We start from the raw sequence: 25,873 nt of genomic DNA, 5'->3' as shown, positions 1-25,873 counted from the left end.
ATGTCAAAAAAACTATTAAAATAGATAATTAAAGAGACAAAAAATAAACTGAAAAGCGCATATTTGGGTATTGAAGATATCTTAATTTAAGAAATAAATCATTCAAATATGCAGCTTATTTTTAAGCTAGTCATTATACATATTATTTTATATCAGGCTAACTCTAGTTAGACATGTGATTAGATTAATAGATGTAATAATTGTGATAAAAGCACTTCTTTGTGCTAAGATTGTGACAATGGTTTTTACTTTTCAAAGGAATTATTAATGTGTATATCTTAAAGTACTTGTCAATATGGATAATATAAGTAATTTAACAATTTTCCTTGTTTGGATTGTCATCCAACGTGCAAGGCTTGCACTAGCAATAAATCATATGATTGCACTGAGTGCATAGATGGTTACGCTTTTATTTAAGATCAATTTTCTGACAGAAAAATGTGCATAAATTGTTCTATACCTAATTGTTTAGAGTAAATTAATTTCTTTTAACAAAATTTTTGAAATCTATCTTTAAACAAACATCGAATCACAAAACTTAGTCACAATTAAAAAATTAAATTTTTTCTTCCAAAACCACTAGCTAACAAACTAATAGTATTATATTTGCAAGCAATAATTTCATGAGAAAATCATATTCATTATACTGATTTAATTTATTTTCTTAAAAGAAATAAGTATTTTATAAATTATCTATCAAAGGTGTTCTTAATTCAAGTATTGCATGTCTTGCTAAAGCGGTTATTATTTAGACAAATAAAAAAATGAGTGTAAGAAATGTGAAGTAGATAATTGCATGGTATGTGAGACTTCTCCTTCTATTTGCACATAATGCTTTGCAGCTTACTCACTGTAAACTATATATAACGATTAGAGTAGTGACAAATAAGCCTAAACACAAATATGCTATCTGAAGGGATTATGCCAAATAGGGTATTATTTGTAAAAGTTTGGCAAGTGTTAGAAGTGTGATTAATCATGTAAAAATTAATTTAATTTTGGTTACAGTCATTACTCTCAAAAAAATTACAATTAAAAAAAAATATTGCATTCAATTTGTTAATTAAATTTTGTTATTTTTAAGTATTTTATTATTTAGAATGCAAATCATAGCTATTGATTTGATAATTTATTAAAATTTAATATTATTTCATATTAATTTAATTATTTAGGCTTGCACTGCTATGAGAGCGGAAATGACAAATGCTATCAGTGTAATACGGGGTATTACATGAATAATTAGTATTGCATGAAATGTGAACCTAATTGTAAGACATGTAAATATAGAAGTAATTATTGCACTTCTTGCTAATAAGGGTATTTTTTGAATGGGTCTCGATGTGAGCTTAAATGCAGACAAGGTGAGTATGGCTATAATGGTTAATGCTTTTCTTGTGCACCAAATTGCTTTAGTTGTATTGATTATGTATGTTTTTAATTACTTTTTTTTCCTTTCATAAATTAAATAAACATAGATTGATCAATCGATCTATCTATCGTGAATTCTTAGAATTAATTTCTGATTAAATTTGAGAAAAAGTAAACTTTACTTTTAATAAAAGAATACCTGCACAAAGTGCGTAGATCACACTAACTACAAAATTGCTAATGGATAATGTGTAAATATCTGTCCTTCAGGTTAATATAATTAATTAAATTCTATAGATACATTGCTATGGTAAAATTATAAATTTGATGATATCATCTCACCTATAAATTGCTAAATGTGTGATACAAATTGTAATGAGTGCATTTAAACTGACAGAAATTGTACTTAATGTAGTTCCGATTATTTCCTTTCAAATTAAAAATGCTCCAAAAATTGCTAATCCAACTAATATAAAGACATAGACCCGATCACATAATAAATTGTATGCATGAACTGGTAAGAAACTTGCTTATTCACTTATTTGCTTTCTGATTCATTAAATTACTCTTAATTTTATAAAATATTCTACATAGTTAAGTTCCTTGCTAAGAATGCTCAGATAGAAATACTTGCACATCATGCATTGAGGGATACACGCTGTCTGATGGAAAGTGCTTTTATTAAAATATTCAAGGTGGATTTTGCAAATAAGGAACTCTAGAGTTTTCTAACCCACCACTTTGGTAATGATAATTTATTATAATCTAATATAAAAGTTAATTTACACAAAATATAAAAAAGCTTCGATATATGCCCAAAAGGACTAATTTAATTTGGTACCAAATGTTATTGTGATTATAGTTGTAAAGAATGTGTTTTTGATACTAATACTTTACAGACCATATGCTTAACTTGTAAATAGAACAACAAATACTCATATTAAGGTACCTGTTTAGATAAGTATGAACATAATTTTATTGAAAAACGAAATCATTAATAAAATTTCTAAAAAAACAGATGCCCTGAAAACACTCAAGCTGCAACTGCAATCTACTAGGGAATAAATTATTAATATGAATACACATCTTGTATAATTGAGTGCCAAGATAACTAATTAATAACTATATCACCAAATATGAATAAGTAGTGCACTAACTAATGCCCTGCCAACTTTGAAAAGTATAAGTCTAAATTTTGCATAAACAAGTAAATATGCTAAAAAGAGACATATTTTGATTAAAAAATATTTGATGATCTGATTAATATCAAGTAAGCTATTATTTATTAATCGAACAATTCTTTTTCTTCTTTAAGTGTTTTTTTATTAATTCAATATTGCTAAATACTTCTTGATTTATTTTTAGTTTGATAAAATTACTTATTTTCCCTCTAAAATTCCTTCCAAATTAACCAAAATTATTAAAAAAGAAATAATCATGTGAATGCTAATTTTTTTTTAATACAAATCTTTGATTAATTTTTTACATTTAATAATTTCTTATCATGTTTTTCAAAGAAATTTTGGATATCTTGATGATTTATTTTAACTTTGTAATAAATAAAATTAAACTTAATAGTTAGACTATTTAAGAGTTAACATATTGTAAGAAATGTTTTTCAGAGTGTGCATAATGCGTAGGACCTTTAAGTATATTTTAATTATTTATATTTATATTTTGATTTTTATTATTTATTCCTAAGGCACTGACTGTATTAGTTGTAAACAAGGTTTTACTTTATAGGAGAAATTCACAGATAATATTAATAATAATAATAACAAAATTGGTCACTAATGTTAATAAGAGTGTGATAAAGGATACGAATAAATTAAAGTTATACAGCTTGACACAACTGCAAGAGATGAATGTCATGTTTGTAAAAAAAATTGTAGTTCCTGTATCAACACATTATTTAAAGTATAACCTAAATTTTTAGATAGTTATAATGCAAATTAAAACGATATTGACTTAAATAAATATTTTTGTGTTTAATAATGCCCCTCAAACACTTATTATGATGCTAAAATAAAAGAATGCAAACTCGATGTCAAGCTTCAATTTATTTTTGATAAAAGCAATAATTAGATTTAAAATAAGTATTTTACAACAGATTAAATTAATTTCAGTTTGGAAATTAACTCTCCTTACGAGATACCTTAAGATAAATTGGTAAGCTGCACAATATTAGAAATTAATTAATATTTGCAAATGCAGTAAAATAATTTAAATTAAAAATTATTTTCTTCAGCTATCAATGCGAGCATTCTGAAAGAGGGAAGAGTTTACACCTTAAAGTGCATAGTTTTAATGTTTAAACAGAAATTCGAAAGTACTACTTAGGTAGAAACTTTAAAGATGATTGCTGGAAATTTTTATTCAAACTCTACTAGTGGTGTAGCAATAATTGATACCTTCTAATTTATTATTAATGGCTACAAATTTGAGAATGTGAGTAGTGAATATTATAGTTTTAATTACACTTTGTATGTAGAAAATTATAGCTATCACTCTTAGTTTACTAATACTACTTTGCTTAATACAGACTAATCATTTTATAGTATAAATCCATCTCTTTTACTCAACTTTAGCTACTCATTAAATTACACATTTCCGTACATAAAAAATTAACAAAAAGTAAGAGTGATTCTTGCTGCTAGTTTCTAAAAAATAACAGATTATTAGGTTATTTAACTGAATATAGAACCTTATTACATAAAAGTTGTAGATATTTAATCTCTCATATAAAAGACAGTATATGAATATAATTTATAAAAAGGAGAGCCATTTAACAGTGAAGTATTGATATAGTTTAATAGTTAGTTATTACTTTTAGGGGTTATACCTAAATTTAATATTAGCTAAATTTCTTCCAAATCAAAGGTAATATAATTGCAACAAGTAAAGGACTATTAGATTCCTTGCAATAACTAAACTGATTGTTTTGAACAAGGAGAATGTCTTTCACAAATTTAGTCTTACTCCTAAAAATGTTAGTGTAATCAAGGTTACTAAGGAGAAAATTGCTTATGGAAAGCAGATAACTACCAAGAAGTATAAAAAATTTATCTCATAAGTTTACCTTAGCTTAAGTATGAGATGATAGAAATACACATTTTATCTTTATCTAATTAATTTAAAATTAACAAGTAAATTTATTTACATTTTCTTATTAATGCATTAAAATATTAAAAAATTTAGATACAACAACATTTTAGAATCAATTCATTTTATTTGCTAAATGAAAGACATTATTAATTACGAGATGTCTGAAATATTAATTGATATAGTGCTAAATCACTTTTTTGTTAATGATAAAATTATGAAGTAAAACTTAGACAAAATTTTATTCATAGCCGATGTTTTGATTGATCTCGTTAGGAAATTTACAGAATTAGGCAAAATGGGATAAAATAATTACTTTTAAAGAATAATTAATAACTTGCAGCATTTATTTGGGAAGGTGGTTACAAATCATGGATATAAGATTTAGTATGATTTTAACAATTTATCAGTCTTAAAATAAGATCTCGCTGTTATGAAAAATGTCTCTCTAAGCGATTTTTAGATTGTTGGTTCAGATTACTTTATTTCCCTTCCTATTAAAGAATTGGTTAAAGTGGGCGAAAATTTAAAATTCATAATTATTAAACACACAATAAGTGTTACCAAATAAAAAATTGATATGACTTAGTTATATTCTAGCATATTTGCAAGTGATATAATAATGTTATAGCTATAAGATAAAGATTATTAGAATAAAAATTATAATGCTAAAAGCTTAGAAAGCTCAATTATCCTTGACATCCCATTAAATGTAAAATTTTGAAATTTAATCAATTTTTTTAAAAATGAATAAATAATTAAATATGCAGATAAAAATTGAAGATATCTCTGTAGATGAGGAATCAAATTTATCTTATTAATGTGTTTAACTACTTTAGAATTCTGTTTGGTCATCAGATAATATATAAATAGAAATATTTGACAACTTTGTGAGGTGCAAAATAATTTATCTTACTTAATGTGCGATTAAAATAGTGAAAAATGATAAAAAATAAATCTAAAATGGAAACAATCTGCCTTAATAACCTGCATAAGTGTAGATAGATAAATCTGAATTAAAACAATATGTAATTAAATATTTTAATTTTATTATTTAAATTTTAATTTTAATTAATATTTTTTTTGTTAATTTGTTAGATTTTCTCCATCACAAACACGGCTATTTTGATAGTTGTGTAATTAGTGATCATTTGTTGGAATAATAAAAAATAGTAAAATTAAGAATTGATTATTCAGTCACTTTAAAATTAGAAATTAAATGGAAAGGATTAAATTGAGAAAGAAATTTAAAGTAATTAAAAAAATAGTAATTAATAAAACTCTGGTCTCCAAAAATAATTTGTTTCAGAGAAATGCGATTTGCACTCATTTCAGTAGAATTTAATTTTGAAATATTTTTCATTCTAAGAAATCCAGAAAATAAATTAAGACTAAGTTTTTGACTGTTGTTAATTGAGTAATCTTGATTAATATAAGCAAAGAGAATAGATTTGTTGTGAAAAATAATAATCAGATGTAAAGGAAACTACAAGCAACGAATAATAACATTTAAATTACACTCTAAAGCAAGACACAATGCATTATTAGAATGCTTCAATTAATCATAGAATCTTTTAAACGCAGAAGTATCTAGAATAGCCCACTTTTAATTGTGATTTAGAAGAGGATAATATGAAAATAATGTGTTTTAATAGTGTTTAGAGTTAAAATTTACAAAAAAGCGAATAGTTAGCTTAAAAGTAAGTTATATCAACCGAAACTCCTATAATAGCAACTTAAATTGATTAAATTTGTGTTGCGTCATAAGAAAATAAAACTAATGAAAACAATTATATATATAAAACAAATTTCTTTTAAGATGAGAAGAAGTATAAAACAAAAGATGAAGAAATATAAAATATGAGCAAGCAACTACAATGCACAGGTCAAGAACAAAATTAATAACCATCTTAGGAAATAACCATAATATAGGATAATTTATTAAATTATCATCCTGTTTATTCTTTTACAAGAAATTTGAGGTACCGGGATATTAATTAAAGAATTATTCTATTTTTTTTAAACATAATTTATTATGAGCTAATTTCAATTATATGCGTATCCAAATAGAAAAATTTTTAATAACCAGGATAAGTTAACTTACTTCCTTTCTTATATTTCTTTTTAATATCTTCCTTCATCAAAGCCTTTTTATCTTACCTCATTCACACCATAGCTTATTTGAAAATTTGCATTTACAAAAAAATTACAAACAGCATCTAAGAATCTATTCTAAGCCTTTTTTACCCTATGATAACTGTCTTCCTCTAAATTATATTTATAATAACAATTTGCATTGTGAATCAATTTATTGAATAAATGAGTTAATTTAGAAATTTCTTGATTCAAACTGCCATTAACATAATTTTAGACTTTTTTGTTCTGGAATTCTTATTAATAATTATGCTTCAAAAAGTTAATTTCAAAACAGGCGAAAATTGGCTTCGATTAAAAAATAATGACATCAAGCTAAATTGAATTTTCTTCAAAAAAATAAATAATAAATTCTAAAAATAAACTGTAAAAATAATAATAATTATTAAAAATAAATTAACAAATAAATATTTTAAAACATAATTTAATATTTCTCTTTTTAATTTAAAATAATAAATTTACTCTATCTATCAATTAAATACAAAAAATTATATTATTCATGTTCTATTCAAATAACAAATTATTAAATTCTTTTAATTTTTACTACAGCAGCTAGCTACTGCTGGTTCCGCTTTTATATTATTTTTTTAATATTTATTTAATGTTTTTTGTGCATTCATTAAATTATTCACACAATTTCTTAATATTCCCGAAATCATTCGATTTAAATTTTAAATTGTTTGATTCTTCTATAGGTAGATTGACTATATTTATAATCACATTTATGTTTACCGTTTACAAATTAAATAAGATTTTGTTCAAGGTGATTTTTAAAAAAAAGATATAAGCATATAATGATTATTTCGAACTGAATTTGTGAGTTCAAATGCTTGTTTATTTATTTGTGTAAAAATAATTAAGAACTTTTGCTTGAATAAAAAATAAATTTTAGGATCACTCTTACCTTTCAATAGCGTTAAGATCTTTGATTGATTATAAGCCTGTTTTTTAATACACTTTATAATATTTTGATTAGATAAAAAATAAAAAAATTAACATCATAAAAAGTAAACAGATTCATTCATTCTTCTATTTATTTATTTACATATCTATCTATCTTTCTGCCAATTTAGCAATTAAAAGTTAGTTAAGCAAATTATATAGCATGGATAAGTTAACATTATTCTAGATTTTTAGCTGCTTGATATTCGTCTCTATCAAAGAAGCTCACGCTCAAACTTCAAATACCAGTAACAATCCGAATCAAACTACTAATAATGCTTGTAATATAAAACATTGTATTACTTGCAGCACATCTACTCAAGAGTGCACTTAATGTGAAACAAATATGACCTACGATTTGCAATTATAAGCATGCATAAATATAGGTCCATGCCCTTTGGGATAATACAAAACTTCACCAACATCACCTTGTTAGGATTGCTACTAAACATGTAAATCATGTTATGATGGATAACCTACATCATGCTATGATTGTGTTGATGGCTATGTGTAAGCGCCAGACCTATACAGCAACAAACTTATTTGTGTTTCGTGTACAATACTAAACTGTAGAGAGTAAATACCATATTAAAATTAATACAAATATAAGAGTTTTTTTAAGAAATGATCATCGCTTAGATATTAACTGTTTTTGGTTGAATAGATCAAAAAATGAATGAATAAATAAATAAATAAATCAATATAAAACGCAATTACTTTACTTTGAATAGCTTTTTTTTAATTTACTAATTAACAACATAAATTATGTAATCAAATTTTTTAATTTATGATTAATACTACTGGAATAATTTTTATATATTAATTTAATGCAAAATAAGTGGATCAAATATATCTTCTAATTTTTTAAAGGCTTTTTAAAATAAAATAATAAATATAAAAATAGATGTTTCAGCAAGGATGAATGCAGTATTTGTGAAGATGGTTTCTTATTAAATAAAAATACTGGATTATGCGAACCATGTTAGATTTAAAATTGCTAAGATTGTAGTGGAGACAAAACAAAATGCAATACTTGCTTACTTTCTTACCAATTACAAATATCCAATAACTAGTAGATTTGTGTACTAAAAGGGAATTGCCAATTGGGTTATTATCAAGATTCTTAAGGAAATTGCAGTTAAAAATGTGACGTTTCATGTAAAAAATTAATTAAATAACAAATTATTTCATTTATTTTTAATTTGTTGAGTTAGAAAGTAAAACAATATTAACTTCTAAACATAAATCAATCAATATATATTTTATTTATCATTTATTTATAAAACTAAATTTATACAAATAGGCCTTCATTGTTTTTCAGCTGGCAATTCAAATTGCTATTAATGTGCCTAAGGATATTATTAATCTAATAAACAGTGCTTACCTTGTAGTTCTAACTGCCAAACTTGCTAAAAAAGTGATCATTATTGTACTTCATGCCCAAATAATATGATTTTAAGTGGTAGTGCATGTATTCAAAAATGTAATTATGGCGAATATAATAATAATGGATTTTGCTAACCTTGTCCTCCAAATTGCGTTTAATGTATTGATGGGGTAACAACTATTTCATTTTTTAAATTTTTTATTTTATCTTTATCTTAAGTTTAAAATTTTCAAGACATTAATTGTAATTACAATCCAAATAAAGTAGAAGTTTGTTTTATTTGATTTTATTTCTAAATTAATATTTTATAGAATACTTGCACAGCATGCACTGATAAGACTTAGTTCTAGATTTCAAATGGGTAATGTGTTGGAGTTTGCTAAAATGGCTATTATAATCAATTAAGCAGAAGCGATATGGATTTATGGTAACAGTTTAAGTTTTAATAAATAGTTTCATAGCCTAATTGCTAAAAGTGTAACTCAAGTTGTGCAACGTGTTCAGTTTATTAAAATAATTGTACTTCATGCAAAAATGGATATTTACTTAATCCTAACAATTACTGTTAAAATTAATGTAATAGTTCACAATTTTTGTTTTATGATCCATATTAAAAGTAATCAATATGCATGCAATGGTAATATAATTTGATTGAAATTATTTTGTTTTCAAGCAAATTTATTTAAATTTTTTTCTAATAGTCCTTATCCTTGTGGATCTTGTAAAGACTAATTCACTTGCACTTCCTGCATTTCATCAGATTTTACTCTTGACAGTACTGGAGCTTGTACATTTAGTGGTTATAATGTAGGGAATTGCAAAGAAAATTAAGTTAATTTTAGCTAGTTATGGTAAATAGTTTATTATTATAATAATAGAAGGGAAAAATACCTAAAAATATATAAATAAATAAATTGATTAATATTGTTTTTAATTCATATTATTATTTATATAAACACAGTTTAGATTCATGCCCAACAGGTACTATTCTTCAAGGTGATACTTGCATGTGTGATTATTCTTGCAACTTTTGTTTGTTATAAGTATCAAATATGATCACTGAATGTGTTTAATGCAATAATCCAGATTATTTTTAAAGCCAAGGAGTCTGCAGTTAACAGTAAATAAATTAATTGCCAACTTTGTTTATTTAAAATTCAAATTAAGCCTATTATTCAATAATTCATCATTCATACTTATGTTATAAAAATAATTAATAGATGTCCTTAAAACCTTTATTAAATTGGAAAAGTTTTTTATTATTAAGGTAGGACTCCATATTTCTACAACTCATGTGTAGCTAAATGCCCTCAAAGTTTATTTAGCTAAGTGAGCATTAACAGTAGATAGTGTGTTTAGTCTTGTACTTCAGGATATACTTAAATATAAAATATGTGTGTAAATACTCCATGCACCAGTTAGTAGTTCTTTGATACTAATTCATATTCCAACGATTAAAATTTAGGGTAAAAAATTTAAAAATAGTATTTTAAGATCATAATTAATTATAAAATAGGATAAATAATAAAAGCTTGACTTCTTATTGCATTAGTTGTGATCCTTCGTGTTCAAATTGTGACTCACAAGGGAGTAAAATATCATTTTAATTAATTTGCATTATTTCAGTAAATTTGTAATTATATTAATATTTTTATCAATTTAATTACAGATTAAAATTGTTTGGGTTGTGCTACAGGTTATTACTAGCAAATTAGATTTCCTTCAACTGGAGGATAGCCTTTTTAAGTTTGTACAAAAACTTGTGATTAAGGGTATATTGTTCCTCCTGGAAGTTCTTAATGCAAGTAATGTTAAAGCCAATGTTAAGTTTGTGCATCTGGACTTTATTCTATATTGAGCAGCATTTTACATCCTTAAGTAACTAATTAAAATGTTTATGATTGCTTGTAAAATTGTCCGCCAGGAACTGTAGCATAAAATAATTAATATACTTGTAACGTCAATACTGAAATAGATGTTATTGTTGATTATACTAATTCTGTAGATAACCTTTTTTGTGTTTAAAGTAATATTAATATTGCTCTAGCTATTAATACAATCCAAAGCTTAACCTAAAACCCTAAGTACAATTGCACAGTAGCTGGCCTTAATCTTCCAATTTAAATGTAGAACATAAACTAAGGATAATATACAAAATTTAATGGAGTAATTCCAGCTAACACTTTACAAGAAGACTAATCTTATAATATTACTTGTAACGTTACTATGAATAACGTTAATTACTCTAGCAGTTAATAAATTTCTACCTTTAAGCTGATTCCAGGTAATTTTACTGTCGATTAGACATCGGGAACTGCACTAAATTAAACATTTTATTTTAGCATTTCTGGTTTTTATCTAGATAATATTAGTCCTGATGATTATTTACTATAGTATCAGATAAGTGCTCAAATGTCAGCCATCAGCTATCCTTACAATAATTACACAATATTCTAAACAAACGATTAGTTTTTCAGAAGTAATCCTGATCAGGCTTTAGGATTAAATTACACTTACGCCTACACGTTCCCATAAATTTTTGCACCTGCTAATATCACAATCTACTTAACTGTATATGGAGTTTCTGCTCTGTAAAGGGTTTACAATCTAACTATAAATTTGTAGCCATGCAATTAAACACAAAATTAATAATCATTATCAACTAAATTATAGCAAATAATAAATTAATTAAATGTGAATTAGAATGCACCAATTAATTTAACAAGCTTAATTGCATTCACATAATAATTGCAAAAAAATAATATAGTACCCAGTCTTGATCTGGGCTAAAAGTAAGCTATATCCATCCAAAAAATGATTTCCAACCAACCCTTTATCGATATATTTATAACCTGTAATGCAGCCAAAGATTGTTCAGGTTAAGGTACTTGCAAATAAAATATAACTTCTTATTATAATAAATGTGACTGTTTTGTCGGCTTTTCTGGTGAAATTTGCAGCTGGAGCACTGCTGATCTTAACTTGGTCCAAATGGTTTATAATAGCTTTTTAGATTAATCAAGCTAATTGCTATAAAACATTACTTTAAACCCGACTACATCAACAAATATGTAAAACAAAATAAAATTTATTTTATTTTTATAATTGAAAAAAAATATATTGTAAATCCTCTTTAATTAATTAACACCTATCCTCCTCACTTACATATTTTAGAAGCCGTTAGGTTTTGATCAAAACTTTCAAAATTTTAGTGTTAATTAGATGTTAATTAATAAAGATTTACAATATTTCAATATCTAAAAATTTTTATAATTAATTGTTTTTTTATTTTAATAAATAAAGCTTATCAAATTTGATCAATCAAATGTATTATCTTGTTTAAATAAGAGATGTATTTAACAGCGACATCATGTCAAAGTTCATGAATTTACTAAATTCTCCTTAAATCTATACAAATTCCAATGCAATTTAATCAACTGGTTAATTATTATCTATAAACGATTTTGCTATTGATATTCTAAGAAAAGCTAGCTCGAATGGTACAGTGACTCAAAGCTTGGTTTAAGCTGTTTAAAATAATTTTGTGTAAACTTTATATTTGCTATAAAATAATTTATAATAAGGGCAACAAATGACATTCTCATTAAATAACGTAAATGCACAGATCCAAGATTTAACTTATGCAAATTACCAAGGAAATTAACAAATTGAAATGACAGGAGATGGAATGACCCCATAAACTTCATGGGATTTATTTATTCCTACTTCAGTATTCGGCTACTAGGCTGGAAATCTATATGCATAAGCTATAGTTTATCCTTGCGATTTATAACAAATATCATAATAAAATTATACTAACACTACTTACAATTTGGTAGCATCAAATATTATTGATATTACTATAAGATCAAAAAGCAACATGTAATAGTACTAAGTGTAGAACACATAAACTCCTATCTAAATTACTTTATAAAGATAAGTAAGATATTTTCAAAAACAAATATTTTTCATTAGAATCATTTATCTTACTTATTTACTGGCTAAAATTTTACTTATTTCTTTTAAATTAAATATATTCTTTATTTCTATCTATATATAGATTACTCAACAAGATATGTAGTTCTATTAATTACCTTATACGTTGAATTGTACTTACCAATTATAAGATGGAACTTGGACATCAAATGGGTTGAAAACCATAGATAATGGTGATGGTACTTTTACTTGCGTTACAAACCACCTTACTAATTTTGCTGTATAAATCGAATCTTATAATCCTAACTATTACACAAAATCTTCAGATAATAAGAGTTTATCTTCAAGTTCCAGTTACTAGTTTTAGTAATCTGTAATATTTCTTATTCATTACAAATATATTTTTATTAATCTAATAAATAATAAATAAATTAGTTGTTTATTGTTTTGAATTTTGTAATTATTATAACTCTTGGTCATGTTTGGGGAATCGTTGCAATAAAAAGAGACAAAATTTAGAAACGCAGATAAAGCTAGATAATCTAATAATAGGTTCAGAGTAATAGTTTGATTTAGAAAAGCCCTCCTAATTAGTAAAATGGTGGAGTGACTATTAATATAAACTAAGATCAATAAATAGATTCTATTTTCAATCAGTAGCAATAATTTTAATACCCGCCTTAATAGAAAGAAATGAAGCTTGAAGGTATCCATGTGACTCATCATAGAGAGATTGAAAAAGAATAAATGATAGCAGGAGTACCAATTTTTGGTGATGCCACAGAAACCTAAAAAGTTCAAATAAAAAGTAAAAGTAAAATTTCTAAATTGTAGATAGACTAAGTAAACATTGATAATGCCAACATGGTTAGCTAAAATCCAGAACAAATAGATAAAATAGCCCAAAATTTAGCAAGAAGATTAAAAGAATAAGAAATTGATATGGCTAACTAAGACGACTAAAGTGGAGAACCAGCCAAAAATTTTAAGGAGAAAGAAGTGAATATCATTCCTATAAGCACATTTTATCAGTAGCCTTATATGACAAACTAAGCTTCTCCATAAATGACTCTATTGTAAAATCCAACAAATGCACCAGATTAAATAGTCATGAATGATCCATATACTCTAGAAGTGTCTCCAAACATTATATAGGGAGTTCCTATACAAGAAAATAATGAATAAAGAGAACGTGCAGAGTCCTTACGTAAGTATGTAGAAAAGCTTGATAAAAATAAATAATACATTGACAAAGCGCAGCAAGAAAAGCTCAGATTGCTTATTTATTATCATCCTATCTTTTCATTCACTCATCCTCTCCCTTATGTTACTGCTCCAGTTAGAACTATTCTTTTCTTCTAATTTATTGCGATCTATGAATGGTTAACATTATCTTCAGTAAATATAGAGACTCCTCTCGATTCTCTGACTTTTGGTGTAGGGTTATCTATTTTCTTTTAAGTTCTTATTGGTAAGGCAATAATTTAATATGTAATCCCTGCTATCCTCTACATATTAGCAACTATTGAAAAGATATGTACATCCTAAGTTAGATATTCTTACTCGTCTTTTTTAAAATATATTTTTATCCTCACATTGACTGTCTATTGTTTGGTAATGTTTAGCAATCTAACTTCTTCGAATATTAATACCCTAAAAGAATTTACAAACTTCATAGCCCTTTTAATCATTACAATAATTGCAGATTACTTTGTTATTGATTTCTTTATTATAAAATTACAGTAAAGCTGTAACTCAGTTCTGATGCTCAAGCTCATAAAAGCTAAGAATTTATGTCTAGGAGAAAGTTGAGATAACTAACTAACTAACTAAAAATTATTATTAAAAATTTTAACTTTGATTAAATTTATAATATTATTATGCTTTAAACTTATATTTTAATTACAAATACTGATTTATAACTGTTTGCTTGTTTTTTAATGAATTTAATCAAATGAATATTTAAAGTTATTGTTTAATCATTTTTTTTTAACTTAAATATATTTATTCATTTTAATAAAATGAAAGTATTATTTTTCAAATAATTTTTAAATTAAAAAATTTTTTTTAACTCAAAAACTTTTTATTAATTGATAAGAATATAACTGTAATAAATATAGCAAACACTCTTTTATTTTTTTCAGACCTAAGCAGTTTCTTTTAATATTAAGAGCCTATTTGATGCAGATCTAAAAAACTAAAGGAGATATTATTAGTTTTAAACAAACAAACATTCAAACAAAAAAATATTAATATAATAAAACTATTAATCATTAGTGATAAATCTTTTCTCATTTAATTCCTTTTTGACATAAGATTCAAAATTATTAATATATTAATAACTATTTGGATTTATTGTAAGTAAATTTTATGAGTGATATAAAATATGAAAAGCAATTACTTTTTTTAATTCATAGATCATTTGTATTTGGTAATTATAAAATTATTAAAATTTTATTTAAAGTTTATTGCAAGATTAATTACAAATTGATTTTTAGTTTATTTATAAATACAAGAATAAAGATAAAATATATTTTATAAGGTTAAAGTTCAAATCGTTTTTAAATTTAAAATGTAAGTTAATAAATTTTATTGAAATTAAGATAATTGTATTTTAGAAGATTTAATTTTGTTTGAATAGTTTTTAATCATTTTAGATAGTTAAACTCAATATTCTTCCAATAGATTGAAGCATCTTTTTAGAGAATTTTAAAATCAGGGAAACCACTATTATAATTGCTTAGAATTACTATTTTAACATATTTTGTTCCTTTTCTAAATTTATTTGTTTCTGTAGATCTTGTTTCCCCTTTGAACCAGAAGCTCTTTTACATCCATTTTTTAATATAATCATCAAAGCATTCTGCAAAAGTATATGTTCCTCCTTCAAAATGGTTCATTAATTATGTCTTATTAAACTATATAACTCCTTTTTCCTTAAGCTACTAGTATTTCTTCCAACCATAATCAGTTAAGTAAAGTCGGTTTCCTTTTATTTCTGAGAAAGCTCCATGCTCTTCTGTAGTGTCATATGGCTTTACGTTATCCTAATTAAAATTTTACAAAAATAGGAATTTAAGTAAAAAGGAAATATTTATTTATTTATAAAAAAGAATAAAGTTGTTTTGTACTTGTATGACCGCAGATATTGGTATTAATCTGGAAGTGTCACCTTCGTAGTAAAACCCAATAGATCTCAAATATGCAAAATTCTTTTATTTATCTTTTTGTTCAGGAGAATAAGAGTTCCATTTTTTAAGATTTGTCTCAGATCCAGAAGAGACCAAAAGAGTCTTTGTTGATTCATCATCTCCAGTTATAATGACTTCTGAATTTTCTACTCTGCAAACTTGAGTTGAGTGGATAAATTCTTTATTTTCATCAAAACAAACTAAACCAATGTATACGATCATTCTATTTGAAGTTTTAATATCCAATTTCATCTCATATGCCTTATTTACATCAATCTACATTTTATTTTAAAAGTTAATAAGTTGATATTTTTAAATTCATTTTTTTACTGAAAAGAAATCATCACTGAGCATTTTTCTATCAGGTCCAGATACTTAGTAGCAGAGTTGAGAGTATTTTTATTATTGTAAAACTTCTGGGTAAATTTAGAAGTAATCTGGATGGCTGATACAACCTTGGAAAAAGGATGGTAGATGACTGTGACGCTTTTTAATTTATTTAATAAATGCTTTATGAGGAGAGAGCAACCAAAAGTGCTTTTCTATATAGTGAGAAAGTTTAAGACTTCCATAAAAGCGAGCAAGATTCTCAATCACATCTAAATTAGTCTTTTCTATTAAAGTAAATTCAGATTTGCTCTTGGCCATCAAGAAAGGAACAATAAAGCAATCAGCTAATGAAACTCTTGAAGTATCACCTATATTTCTAGTATATGAAACTATTTTCAAAACTCTAAATATTCTCACCCATCTTCTTTAAGAAATTAGAATCTTGTTATCAAGTAATCTTTCTCTAAGCTCCTTCAAATAAAGCTTTAATATTCCCGTTGAGTCTTCCACTTTTTAAAAGGCTAAATCTCCAAGTGCACTATTTTTTTCAATAAATAAATTTATAATCTTATTTCAATTAATAAATATTTATTTGATACGTTAAAAACTCTTATGTTAATTTCAACTAAGGTTTTTTAAAAGCATTTGGTATTATTGGACTAACTCCACCTAACTTGCTGTTTTCTGTGCCTTTGAGAAATTTCTAAGGGGCAACAATTTTACCATTTTACCCGTTTTTAGTCCACATTGCTTGAACAAATTCTTCAAAGTTATCTTTTTTTTAGTCAGCTGGTTTCTATGAATTTAATGAATTATATTTAATATTATTGATCTTACTTAAAAATACAAAATTATTTGTAACAAATATTCTACCTCTGCTTCTTCAAAGTAAGTGAATAGAAACTCTTCTAATATCTAATTATCGAATTGCTTAATACTTGGCTAATCTTATTCTGTGGTGGCATATGTAGTCAGTTTGTCGTTTTCTGAAAGATGTCTAATAATAGCATTTATTAGAGGACTTGATGCTTGGAATATTTGATGGAGAAGAAGGAAATTTGCTTCGTTTACCTTAATGTCAGTTGCTTGAGTGTTTTGTAGTGTTTTGACATCTGCTTAAGGGATAGTTGCAAATCCTTATTTATCAAATAGTTCATCTACATTTGTATTAGTAGTAATGAAATGAGTTAGCTTCTTATAATCAACAAACTTCGAGAATGCTCTGAATAGCTCCTCAACGTTAGAAGAATGAATTCCTCCATAAATGAGCATTTTTTCTTATGAAATGAAATTCAAAAAAATGATGCGGGTGAGATCTGGGAATTGATTAAAAAATTCATCGTTAACCTCCTGCCAGACTTCATAAATCTTATTTAACTCTCTCTCTATGATTTCTTCTGTATAATATTACTAGTTTGTTTTGTCTTGAGAAAGCAAAAACTTCCTAGGATTCTAGGAAGTGGTGTATGAAGCCATCGATGCTATATCGCTAAAATCACTTAAATCATTATTAAATTGATTTTGGCGCTTTACTTCATTGACAAAAATATGTGCATATTTTTCATCAACACCTAACTCTATCAAATCAGATTCGTTCTTAAACTGTAGACCTTCATCCCAATTATGAATTCCGTTCTTTTGCAAAACTGTGGCTATTTCATTGAACTTCTCTACATTGGATTAGGTCTAGAAATAGTACTTAATATTGTTGTAAGCTTTATCTTGTAACATTTTACTGTATTCTTAATAAATTCAAATGGGTTATTTTATAAGCTTTTAGTTATATTATAATGCTTTGATAATAATTTGCAAGTTGCCTTGTTGTTCCTTTAATTTTCTGTAAGTTTTCCTTCACCAAGATGGGTTTTCAAGCTTGCTTGTTTAAAATATTTAAGTGAGTTTTTTAATAATCTTAATTATTAATTTTGCTTTACTTTATTTAATAAAGAATGTTTTTGGAAGTTTTTGCTGTTAAATATTTGTAAAGTTTGTTGCTCTGTTTTTCTTTTAAAAATGTAATAAATATAATTAATTTTTATATCTTTTATTATTATCATTGATTGAGTTATCTGTTTTAAATTCTTATTAAAAATTAATATTTCTTTATCAAATAAATTTATTGTTCTTGTCTCATAGCCATTCGTCTAATTATTAATTTTTACCTCTTCAAGTAAAAAAAGAGGATTAATATTTATCTAATTTCATTTATTTGTTATATTTTTTGCATGAACCAAGTAAACTAATATTCAATTATTTTATCAGCGATCGTAAAAGCCAATTTTCATTCCCAGAATCTAAATTTGAAAGTAAATCACAATTATAATTCTATCCAGATTATATCAATTTTAATTTATTTTTTCCACTCGTTTCTTAAATAAATTTATCAGTTTTAGCTTACATAATTATTTTTAGTTTAATTTTATTAAGAAAATATGATTTAATTAGCTTGAATGTATGAATTTTGTAACTGTTTAGTTCGATTTTGTGAATTATTAAGCTAAAATAATTTCTTCCAAACAAAAGATTTTAATGTTAAAATTTATTTTACATAAAATTTATACATAAAAATTTTGTTTATCATTTAATTTAAATTTATGAAAATGCACTTAAATACCACAAAATATGTCAAATTAATTTTCTAAATTAAAGGGTTAAGTCTGTTTACAAATCATATTTATAAAGAAACACTCTCAAAAACAATTACTAATTACTAGAAGGTTTTATGGAAACGAAATATTCTTTTACAATAATTGGAAATCAATTAAATTTAACTATAATTTTTATGTATATATTTTAGATGCTATTAAATGTTCTTTAAAATTAAATAAAGGAAACAATTATTTCTTTAAAATATCAGTTTTTATCTTTAATCAATTCTTCCAAAAATAAAATATCATTTTTAAATAAAAAATACTTTTTCAAAATTTATGCTAAAACACTTATTTAATTAATGCTTTCCAACCACTAAATTAATATATTAAATTTTATTTAACTAAAAAAATTAAAATTATTTATTTAATTAATATATCTTATTAGGTTTTTGATATTAAAAATAATTTCAATTTTATTTTAGGAAGTTTGACAAGATTTTAACTAATTTATTTTAAATTAATTTATGCTATTATTTTTTCAACTTAAAAAAATTAAATTTAAGGTGATTATGAGTGTAAAAATCTTTGATTCTATAGTAAATATGTAGTAAATGAGGGATTAGCTGATATATTTTATGAATAAAAGCGGTATTTTTATTTAAAATATCTAATTTGTTTAAATTCAATTTAAAAAAACAAAAAATCAAATTTTAATAAATTATCCGCTAATCTATTTTTATCAATTAAAAAAATAATTAAGATAAATTGTTTTTAACTAACATAGCTTAGGTATACAATTTAACGTAACAAAATTATTTTGGTAATAATTTTTAAGGAAATGAGCGTGCTCGATGAATGCTTACAAATAATTAATTAATTTACAGAAAAACATACTGGTAAAGTAAAAGATATAGATCAGTCAGATAAATGTTAGCTGATTAATGATTTAAAATTATATTTGTCAAAAATAAATGGAAAAAAGGATATGAACTTAATTGAAAATAGCTTATCTTGCTTGTAAAAATTGCAAATTTGTCCAAATTAATTAGTTTTTAGCATAGTTTATGAGCTCTATATGTACTATTTAAGGGTTGAGGAGAGTTCTAAATCTCTAAAGCAAGTAATGAATCATAAACTTCTTTTAATTTTGAAAAGCAAATACTTAGAAGAGCACCATTTATGCAATATCGTTAATCACCTTGATAAGACAACCAGTGTTCTACAGATTCTTTCTCAGCAAGACAAATTATCAGTTTATATATTTTTTTTAGAGAAGATTTTTTAAGGACACTCAAATAACTTAAACGAAGTAATTAGAATTTGTAGTAGATTAGCAGCTGAAGATAAAAAGGATTACCTTGAAGGATTAGGATTAATGATTGCAACAGAATATTAAGATAATAAGTAATAAAAAATTAAATTAAATAATGGCGAAAGAATAGATTGCATTTCGATGCTAATATTTGGGCTAATGAATAAAATTTATAATATTTAAACAGAACAACAAATTGAAAATGAAAATGAAATATTAGAAATATATAACTTAGCTATCAAGTGTATAGATGATTTTCTTAAAAATTTATTTCGCAAAGTAATTGAGGAAGGTAACTAAGCATCTTCTATTTCAGTAGCTGCTTCCACAAAAAATAAAAAAGAATCACATAAAATACAGCTATTTTTATTTAACTTTATAAATGATATCTGCAAACAATTATACTCTTAAGAATACTCTATAATACCTGTGATATTTAATGTATTTACATCTATACTTAACAGCTACATAAACCTATCTAATTATCAAAACAATCACTTTATAATTGATTTGACTAAAAGCATCCTCAAAATCCTTTATAAAGATACATAATAAATAACCCAGTTCAGCTAAGATATGCAGATTATATTCTGCTAAAAAGCTCTCAAAGGTAAAAAGTCAAAGTACAACGGCTCAGTCTTTTGTAATGTATGTTCAGAAATAGGATTTTTTACATTAAAATAAAACGAGCACGAAATATCCTTCTGCTAAGAATGTTCAAACTTAGAAATAACTTCATAACACATTTCTTAGATAAAAAATTTATCTGATTTATTAATCAAAGAATAAATTGCTTTTTTACAAACGTTAACATATCTCTATGCAGATACTCATCATAAAACTCTAAATATAAACTTCTTGGAGTCTAGGAGCACTAATATTATACTTCACTTTGTCTAACAAGCCTACAATAAACCAATAAATGCTAAAAATAAAAAAATTACTTTCTTCCTTAACACTCTCACATCATAAACTAAATTAGGTAATCCACCAGATTCCCTGGGAAGCACAGAATTAGATTTCCTAGATTTTATATATAAATCAAAAATACAAACTATGTTTGCAATTCAAGACAAAATTGAATATCTATTAAAATATATTTTTGGCCTCACTAACGATAACTCTAGCATAATTAGAAACAAAGTAAAATAAAATTTAATTATATAATCATGCTATTAAACAATAGCCTATTTGTTAATTTTCTTATCAATTTTATTAAAATTTTCTGCATTATTAATTCGAATAAATAAAAGCAAACAATTTGTAATGCCAATCAAAGAATCTTAAATTTGGTAAACAAATAGTATTGATTGATCAATTTTTTACATTGATACTTAGTTTAATTTTACCATCATTTTTTAGACAAAGTTATTTAGTTTAATTTTTATTATAAAAAAATTTGATTTTATTATTTAATGTATTAATTTGAAGATTTTTTAAAATTACTAATCAAACAGAGCTTAACTATTTTAAATGAAATAGAAGGCTTCAATAGATCTCAAAGATTCGAATAATATATTGATATTCGTAGAAGAGACTAATAAGTGACTGTCAGAATGACTTGTTTGAAAATTTTAGAATAGCTTTATATGTCAGAGGATCAAACACAATTTGAAAGTGATATTGAATATAGAGAGAGAAAAGAAAGATACTTTAAAATGATTATGGACAGATTTAATGATAAAGAAACTTAAGTTAGAGGGACAGTATTGAGTTTTATCAGCAGTAACTTAAATACTATTGCAAATGATAACCAGTAGAAGATAAGCTTAATAAAAGAACTTGTGATTAGAGTTTTAAGTGACACTTAGGAATTTCAAATATAATCTCTTGATGTTTTAGCAAAAATATACTTCCCATTTTTTTAGGGAAAGCAAGAGACAAAAAAGGCAGTAAATTAATTAACTAATATTCTAATTTTACTAATATTTTAATTATTGGATTTAAATAAGGTGAAAAAGACAAAAAAAGAAACTAAAAAAAACTAAAATATTTTAAATATTGAAGAGGAAAAAACCTTAGAAAACATAATTGAGCTGCAAAAGTTATATGAAATAAATACAGATATTATGGTAAGAATCTTTAGTCATTTCTAAGAGAACCAAAGCGATTCTGCTTCAATTCTCAATACAATGCTTTAAATCAGCTTAAAAATATTAGAAGAATTCATTTCAGATAAGAAAGAGAGAAGATTCATTTTGGAAATTATTGAAGTCCTGTCTAGAATGAAAAATATTTTTGATATTTATTAAGAGTTTTAAATATTCATTTCATATTTTGATCTGTTAGTTTTAGAAAGAAATTAAATTCCAATTGCTAATAAAGAACAAAGGGCTGAAACTAATTTATGCATGATAATTATTTTAGACATAATAATCAATATGTTTTAAAGAAACTCAATTGTCTCAAACCCTTAAATAAAAAGGTAATAACAAGTCTTTACATTAATCTTGAAAGGCTTTGAAAAATTTTGAAATTTTATTTAAAAAAAATGAAAAAAGTAATTTTAAATACTTAAAATTTCAAAAAATTTTTGAATGAAGTCAAATTTTATTTAAAAAATTAAAATTTAAACTTTAAAATTGCATGTTTAAAAAAAAAATCATTCTTACATTTTTTAAATGAAAGATACAATTTTTATAAGATTTTAATTAGAATAATTTTTAAAAAGATCGCAGTAAAAAATATTTTTATTTATTAAATAGTTCAATTTCGAAGATAGAAGATAAGTTACTAAATTTAATTTAGAAAGAGGGAAATGTTTAGGTGCTTAAAAAATTAGTCCAATTAAGTGCTTATTCAATAAATTATTCATCTTAGGATATTCAAAAAATACTAGATATATTTAAGTAGAGATATGCCTTTTTAAAAAATGTATCTGACATGTAAAACCTCAGCTAAAAGATTAACTTTGGAGACTAAAATGAAAGTGAAATTCTCATTTTTAAAATAACTATGAGTATGTATATTGTATCAATTTATTCTTATCACTTTATGAAAGGTTCATTTTAAGCTCTAAGCATAAACTTAAAAGATGTCCTTGCACTACTTTTATTTTATCTCTCTCTACCTAACGAAAGAATTTAGGCTGCTAGCTTTGAAAATATTTCAATGCTTTGGGAAAAAGAATACGATTTAATTTTTAGTTGCTAAGACATACTCTAAGAAATTATTGTTAGCAAATCAACTTCTGCTAAACTTTTGATCACAATTTATACAATCTTTGATAAATACATTCTCAAGCACTCTAACTAAATAAAAAAGAAAATCAACACACAAATTACTGTAAAAAACAGTATGGTCGAAGAGTAAATTTAAATTTCATTTAAATAAAAATTAAAAAGTTTATAGCAATTATTAGCATTTTATTTATGAAATCAAACAATAAAATATTTTTTTATTCAACATAGAAGTGAAGAAAATAATCAAAGAAAAAGCATAGACTAAGAATTAGAACACATAACATCAATTATTAGGGATTTAACTATTAAGAGCTATGAGCAAGGACTACAAAACCCAGACTAAATGGTAAAAAAAACAATCCTAAGGCTTTTAAATCTTTTAGTGAACGAAAATTTAGTTATTTTTCAGCAAGTTGGAGCTAATATTATATGTCTTGTATGTGATCCTGATATTTTAATTAGGACATTAGCTAATTCTATTATCTAAGAGGAATGTTTAAGAAACAAATACTCTATAGACAAGTGTTTAAAAGCAGGCTTAAGAAAAAGTGCAGTTTTTATAGATTAGAATTATAAGCAGTTTACAATAACCGAAGGACCTGAAGATAAGTGCCAATCCCTCTTTGAAAGAATAAACACAGTGCTAAAATTGAAAGACACTCCTGAAAAGGATACAAATATTTTTGCAAAAAGAGTCTGTGAAATTTTAAATGAAATAAATGAATGGTCTTATGAAGATCATGAAGTAGCTTTTTTTATTATGTAACTTATAATCAGCTTAAATTAAATCACTCATGGAGATATTTTGATATTCCTTAATGGAATGAAATCAGTTTCTGACAAGGTTTACTACGAGGTAAAAGATTTCTTAAAGAGAGCCATTAATAATCAAATAGACTAATTTGATGAAGAAGACGATTTAGAAAACGAAAAAGCCTTCATTAAAACCAATATATTGCTGATGTGTCTCGTTACCAGCCATATTTTGATTATACAGTCTAGCTTGTCTCTTGGTAAGTACTAGTAGATAGATAGCTTCATTTAAAAACTAAGTTCTTCTTACCTTGAAGAAACAACTATTTTAGATAATCAGTCTAATAACAGAAACTCTGATCTACAATAGCAACTAAAGGTAAAATGGGTTAAGAAATTTAATGGGAACAGAAATCTTTTAGATAATTTTTCTGATTTATTTTTGGAGTAAATGAGAGATTTTGATTGCTCAAACGAGGCTTAATTGAAAATGCTGAGAAAAAAAATAAAGCATTTGTTTTATGATTATGTAGAGAGTGATATTATAAAAGTTCTTGACTTAACATATACAGACACTGACAAAAACCTTAACTCCGACATGAAAAGTAAAGAAACAACTAAGCTAAACTAGAGAGGAAAGCCAACGAAGGCATATGATATTTCTAAAGCAAGTACAAAACATAGAAATATATAAAAGTAGAATTCACACAAATCATCTAATAACAGTGAATCAAGCTATCATTCATGTAAGGGAAGTAAAAGTTCAAATTATTAAGATCTAGATTATAGTGGAGTTTCTCACAAAAGCGCCTCATCCCAAATTTCAAACCCATTCAAAATGAATTTAAGAAATAGACAAAACGTAAAAAGGTATAGTAAAATTTAAGAAGATTAATCAGATACCTAATCAGATGAAGATTCTTAATAAAATTACAAAAATAATAAGGAAAATGACGACTTTGATGATGACTATGCTTGAAAAATATTTATTTATATATTTAAATGATTTAAAGCTTTGATTGAGTTGTAAACTGCTGATAAGCAAATTATTCTTAAAAAAAAAAAAAAAATTAAACAATCAAGCTAATAGATATAAATTAATAATATTTTGAATTAAATAAAATTGAAATTTTTCTATTAAAATAATAATAATTTTACCTAAATTTTGTACTCATTATATACTCATTTATAATTATTTTATTACATTACATATTAATTTAGCATTCTTTTTAGGTTTGCTTTAAAGGTTACTAAATTTCATAAAAATACAAGTTTAAATATAGTTTATTGTACTTATCAGAATTTATAAGCTATATAATAAGGAAATTAATTTTTATTAAGAAATTTTCAATTTAGACAGAATATATAATTATTGATTGTAATTAAAGCTGTGTAATTAAGATTTTTCTTTTATATCTGTGTAAAATAAGAATTGTAAATTAGTTATCAAATTACATTTTGATACAACCTCGCTCCAACTAATTTCTTTTTTTTTCTTTTTCTTTTTTATTTTTTACAATTTAAATTAAAATGAAAATTTTTAAAATAAAATCAAAATTTCTAACTCTTTTTGCCATTATAATAATAATTTAAATTGTGTAAAATAAGTACTGTAAAGTAATATT

At 24.5% G+C, this 25,873-nt stretch overlaps 4 protein-coding genes across 4 annotated transcripts; 3 read left to right on the top strand and 1 right to left on the bottom strand. All coding sequences in view use genetic code 6, as the record gives it.

Annotated features, from left to right (window-relative positions):
- Positions 1 to 6,948, top strand: TTHERM_00678490 (transmembrane protein, putative; the record flags this gene model as incomplete). Its single annotated transcript, XM_001027825.2, has 12 exons — positions 1 to 473; positions 703 to 980; positions 1,173 to 1,426; positions 1,563 to 1,885; positions 1,963 to 2,112; positions 2,171 to 2,329; positions 2,387 to 2,638; positions 2,947 to 3,017; positions 3,071 to 4,514; positions 4,567 to 5,182; positions 5,241 to 5,498; positions 5,569 to 6,948. The coding sequence occupies 12 exons, from the start codon at positions 1 to 3 to the stop codon at positions 6,946 to 6,948; spliced, it is 5,658 nt and encodes a 1,885-aa protein (XP_001027825.2).
- Positions 6,949 to 7,600: 652 nt separating this feature from the next.
- Positions 7,601 to 14,701, top strand: TTHERM_00678480 (latrophilin/CL-like GPS domain protein; the record flags this gene model as incomplete). Its single annotated transcript, XM_001027824.2, has 12 exons — positions 7,601 to 8,142; positions 8,471 to 8,724; positions 8,870 to 9,123; positions 9,265 to 9,590; positions 9,655 to 9,804; positions 9,915 to 10,073; positions 10,174 to 10,419; positions 10,470 to 10,543; positions 10,623 to 12,024; positions 12,257 to 12,893; positions 13,014 to 13,262; positions 13,325 to 14,701. The coding sequence occupies exons 1-12, from the start codon at positions 7,730 to 7,732 to the stop codon at positions 14,699 to 14,701; spliced, it is 5,541 nt and encodes a 1,846-aa protein (XP_001027824.2). The 5' UTR covers positions 7,601 to 7,729.
- Positions 14,702 to 15,537: 836 nt separating this feature from the next.
- On the bottom strand, positions 15,538 to 18,141 carry TTHERM_00678470 (hypothetical protein; the record flags this gene model as incomplete). Its single annotated transcript, XM_001027823.2, has 5 exons — positions 15,538 to 15,936; positions 16,021 to 16,356; positions 16,411 to 16,948; positions 17,010 to 17,206; positions 17,284 to 18,141. 5 exons carry the CDS (start codon positions 18,139 to 18,141, stop codon positions 15,538 to 15,540), a joined length of 2,328 nt encoding a protein of 775 aa, XP_001027823.2.
- Positions 18,142 to 19,839: 1,698 nt separating this feature from the next.
- TTHERM_00678460 (hypothetical protein) lies at positions 19,840 to 25,227 on the top strand (the record flags this gene model as incomplete). The annotated part of the gene is made up of 5 exons (XM_001027822.2): positions 19,840 to 21,456; positions 21,771 to 22,205; positions 22,266 to 22,738; positions 23,019 to 23,621; positions 23,724 to 25,227. 5 exons carry the CDS (start codon positions 19,840 to 19,842, stop codon positions 25,225 to 25,227), a joined length of 4,632 nt encoding a protein of 1,543 aa, XP_001027822.2.
- Positions 25,228 to 25,873: the final 646 nt, after the last annotated feature.

This window comes from Tetrahymena thermophila, assembly GCF_000189635.1.
Source record: "Tetrahymena thermophila SB210 genomic scaffold scf_8253823, whole genome shotgun sequence".
NCBI classification, from domain to species: domain Eukaryota; phylum Ciliophora; class Oligohymenophorea; order Hymenostomatida; family Tetrahymenidae; genus Tetrahymena; species Tetrahymena thermophila.
Note: the sequence above shows the minus strand (reverse complement) of the source record. Positions and strands in the feature narration are given on the sequence as shown.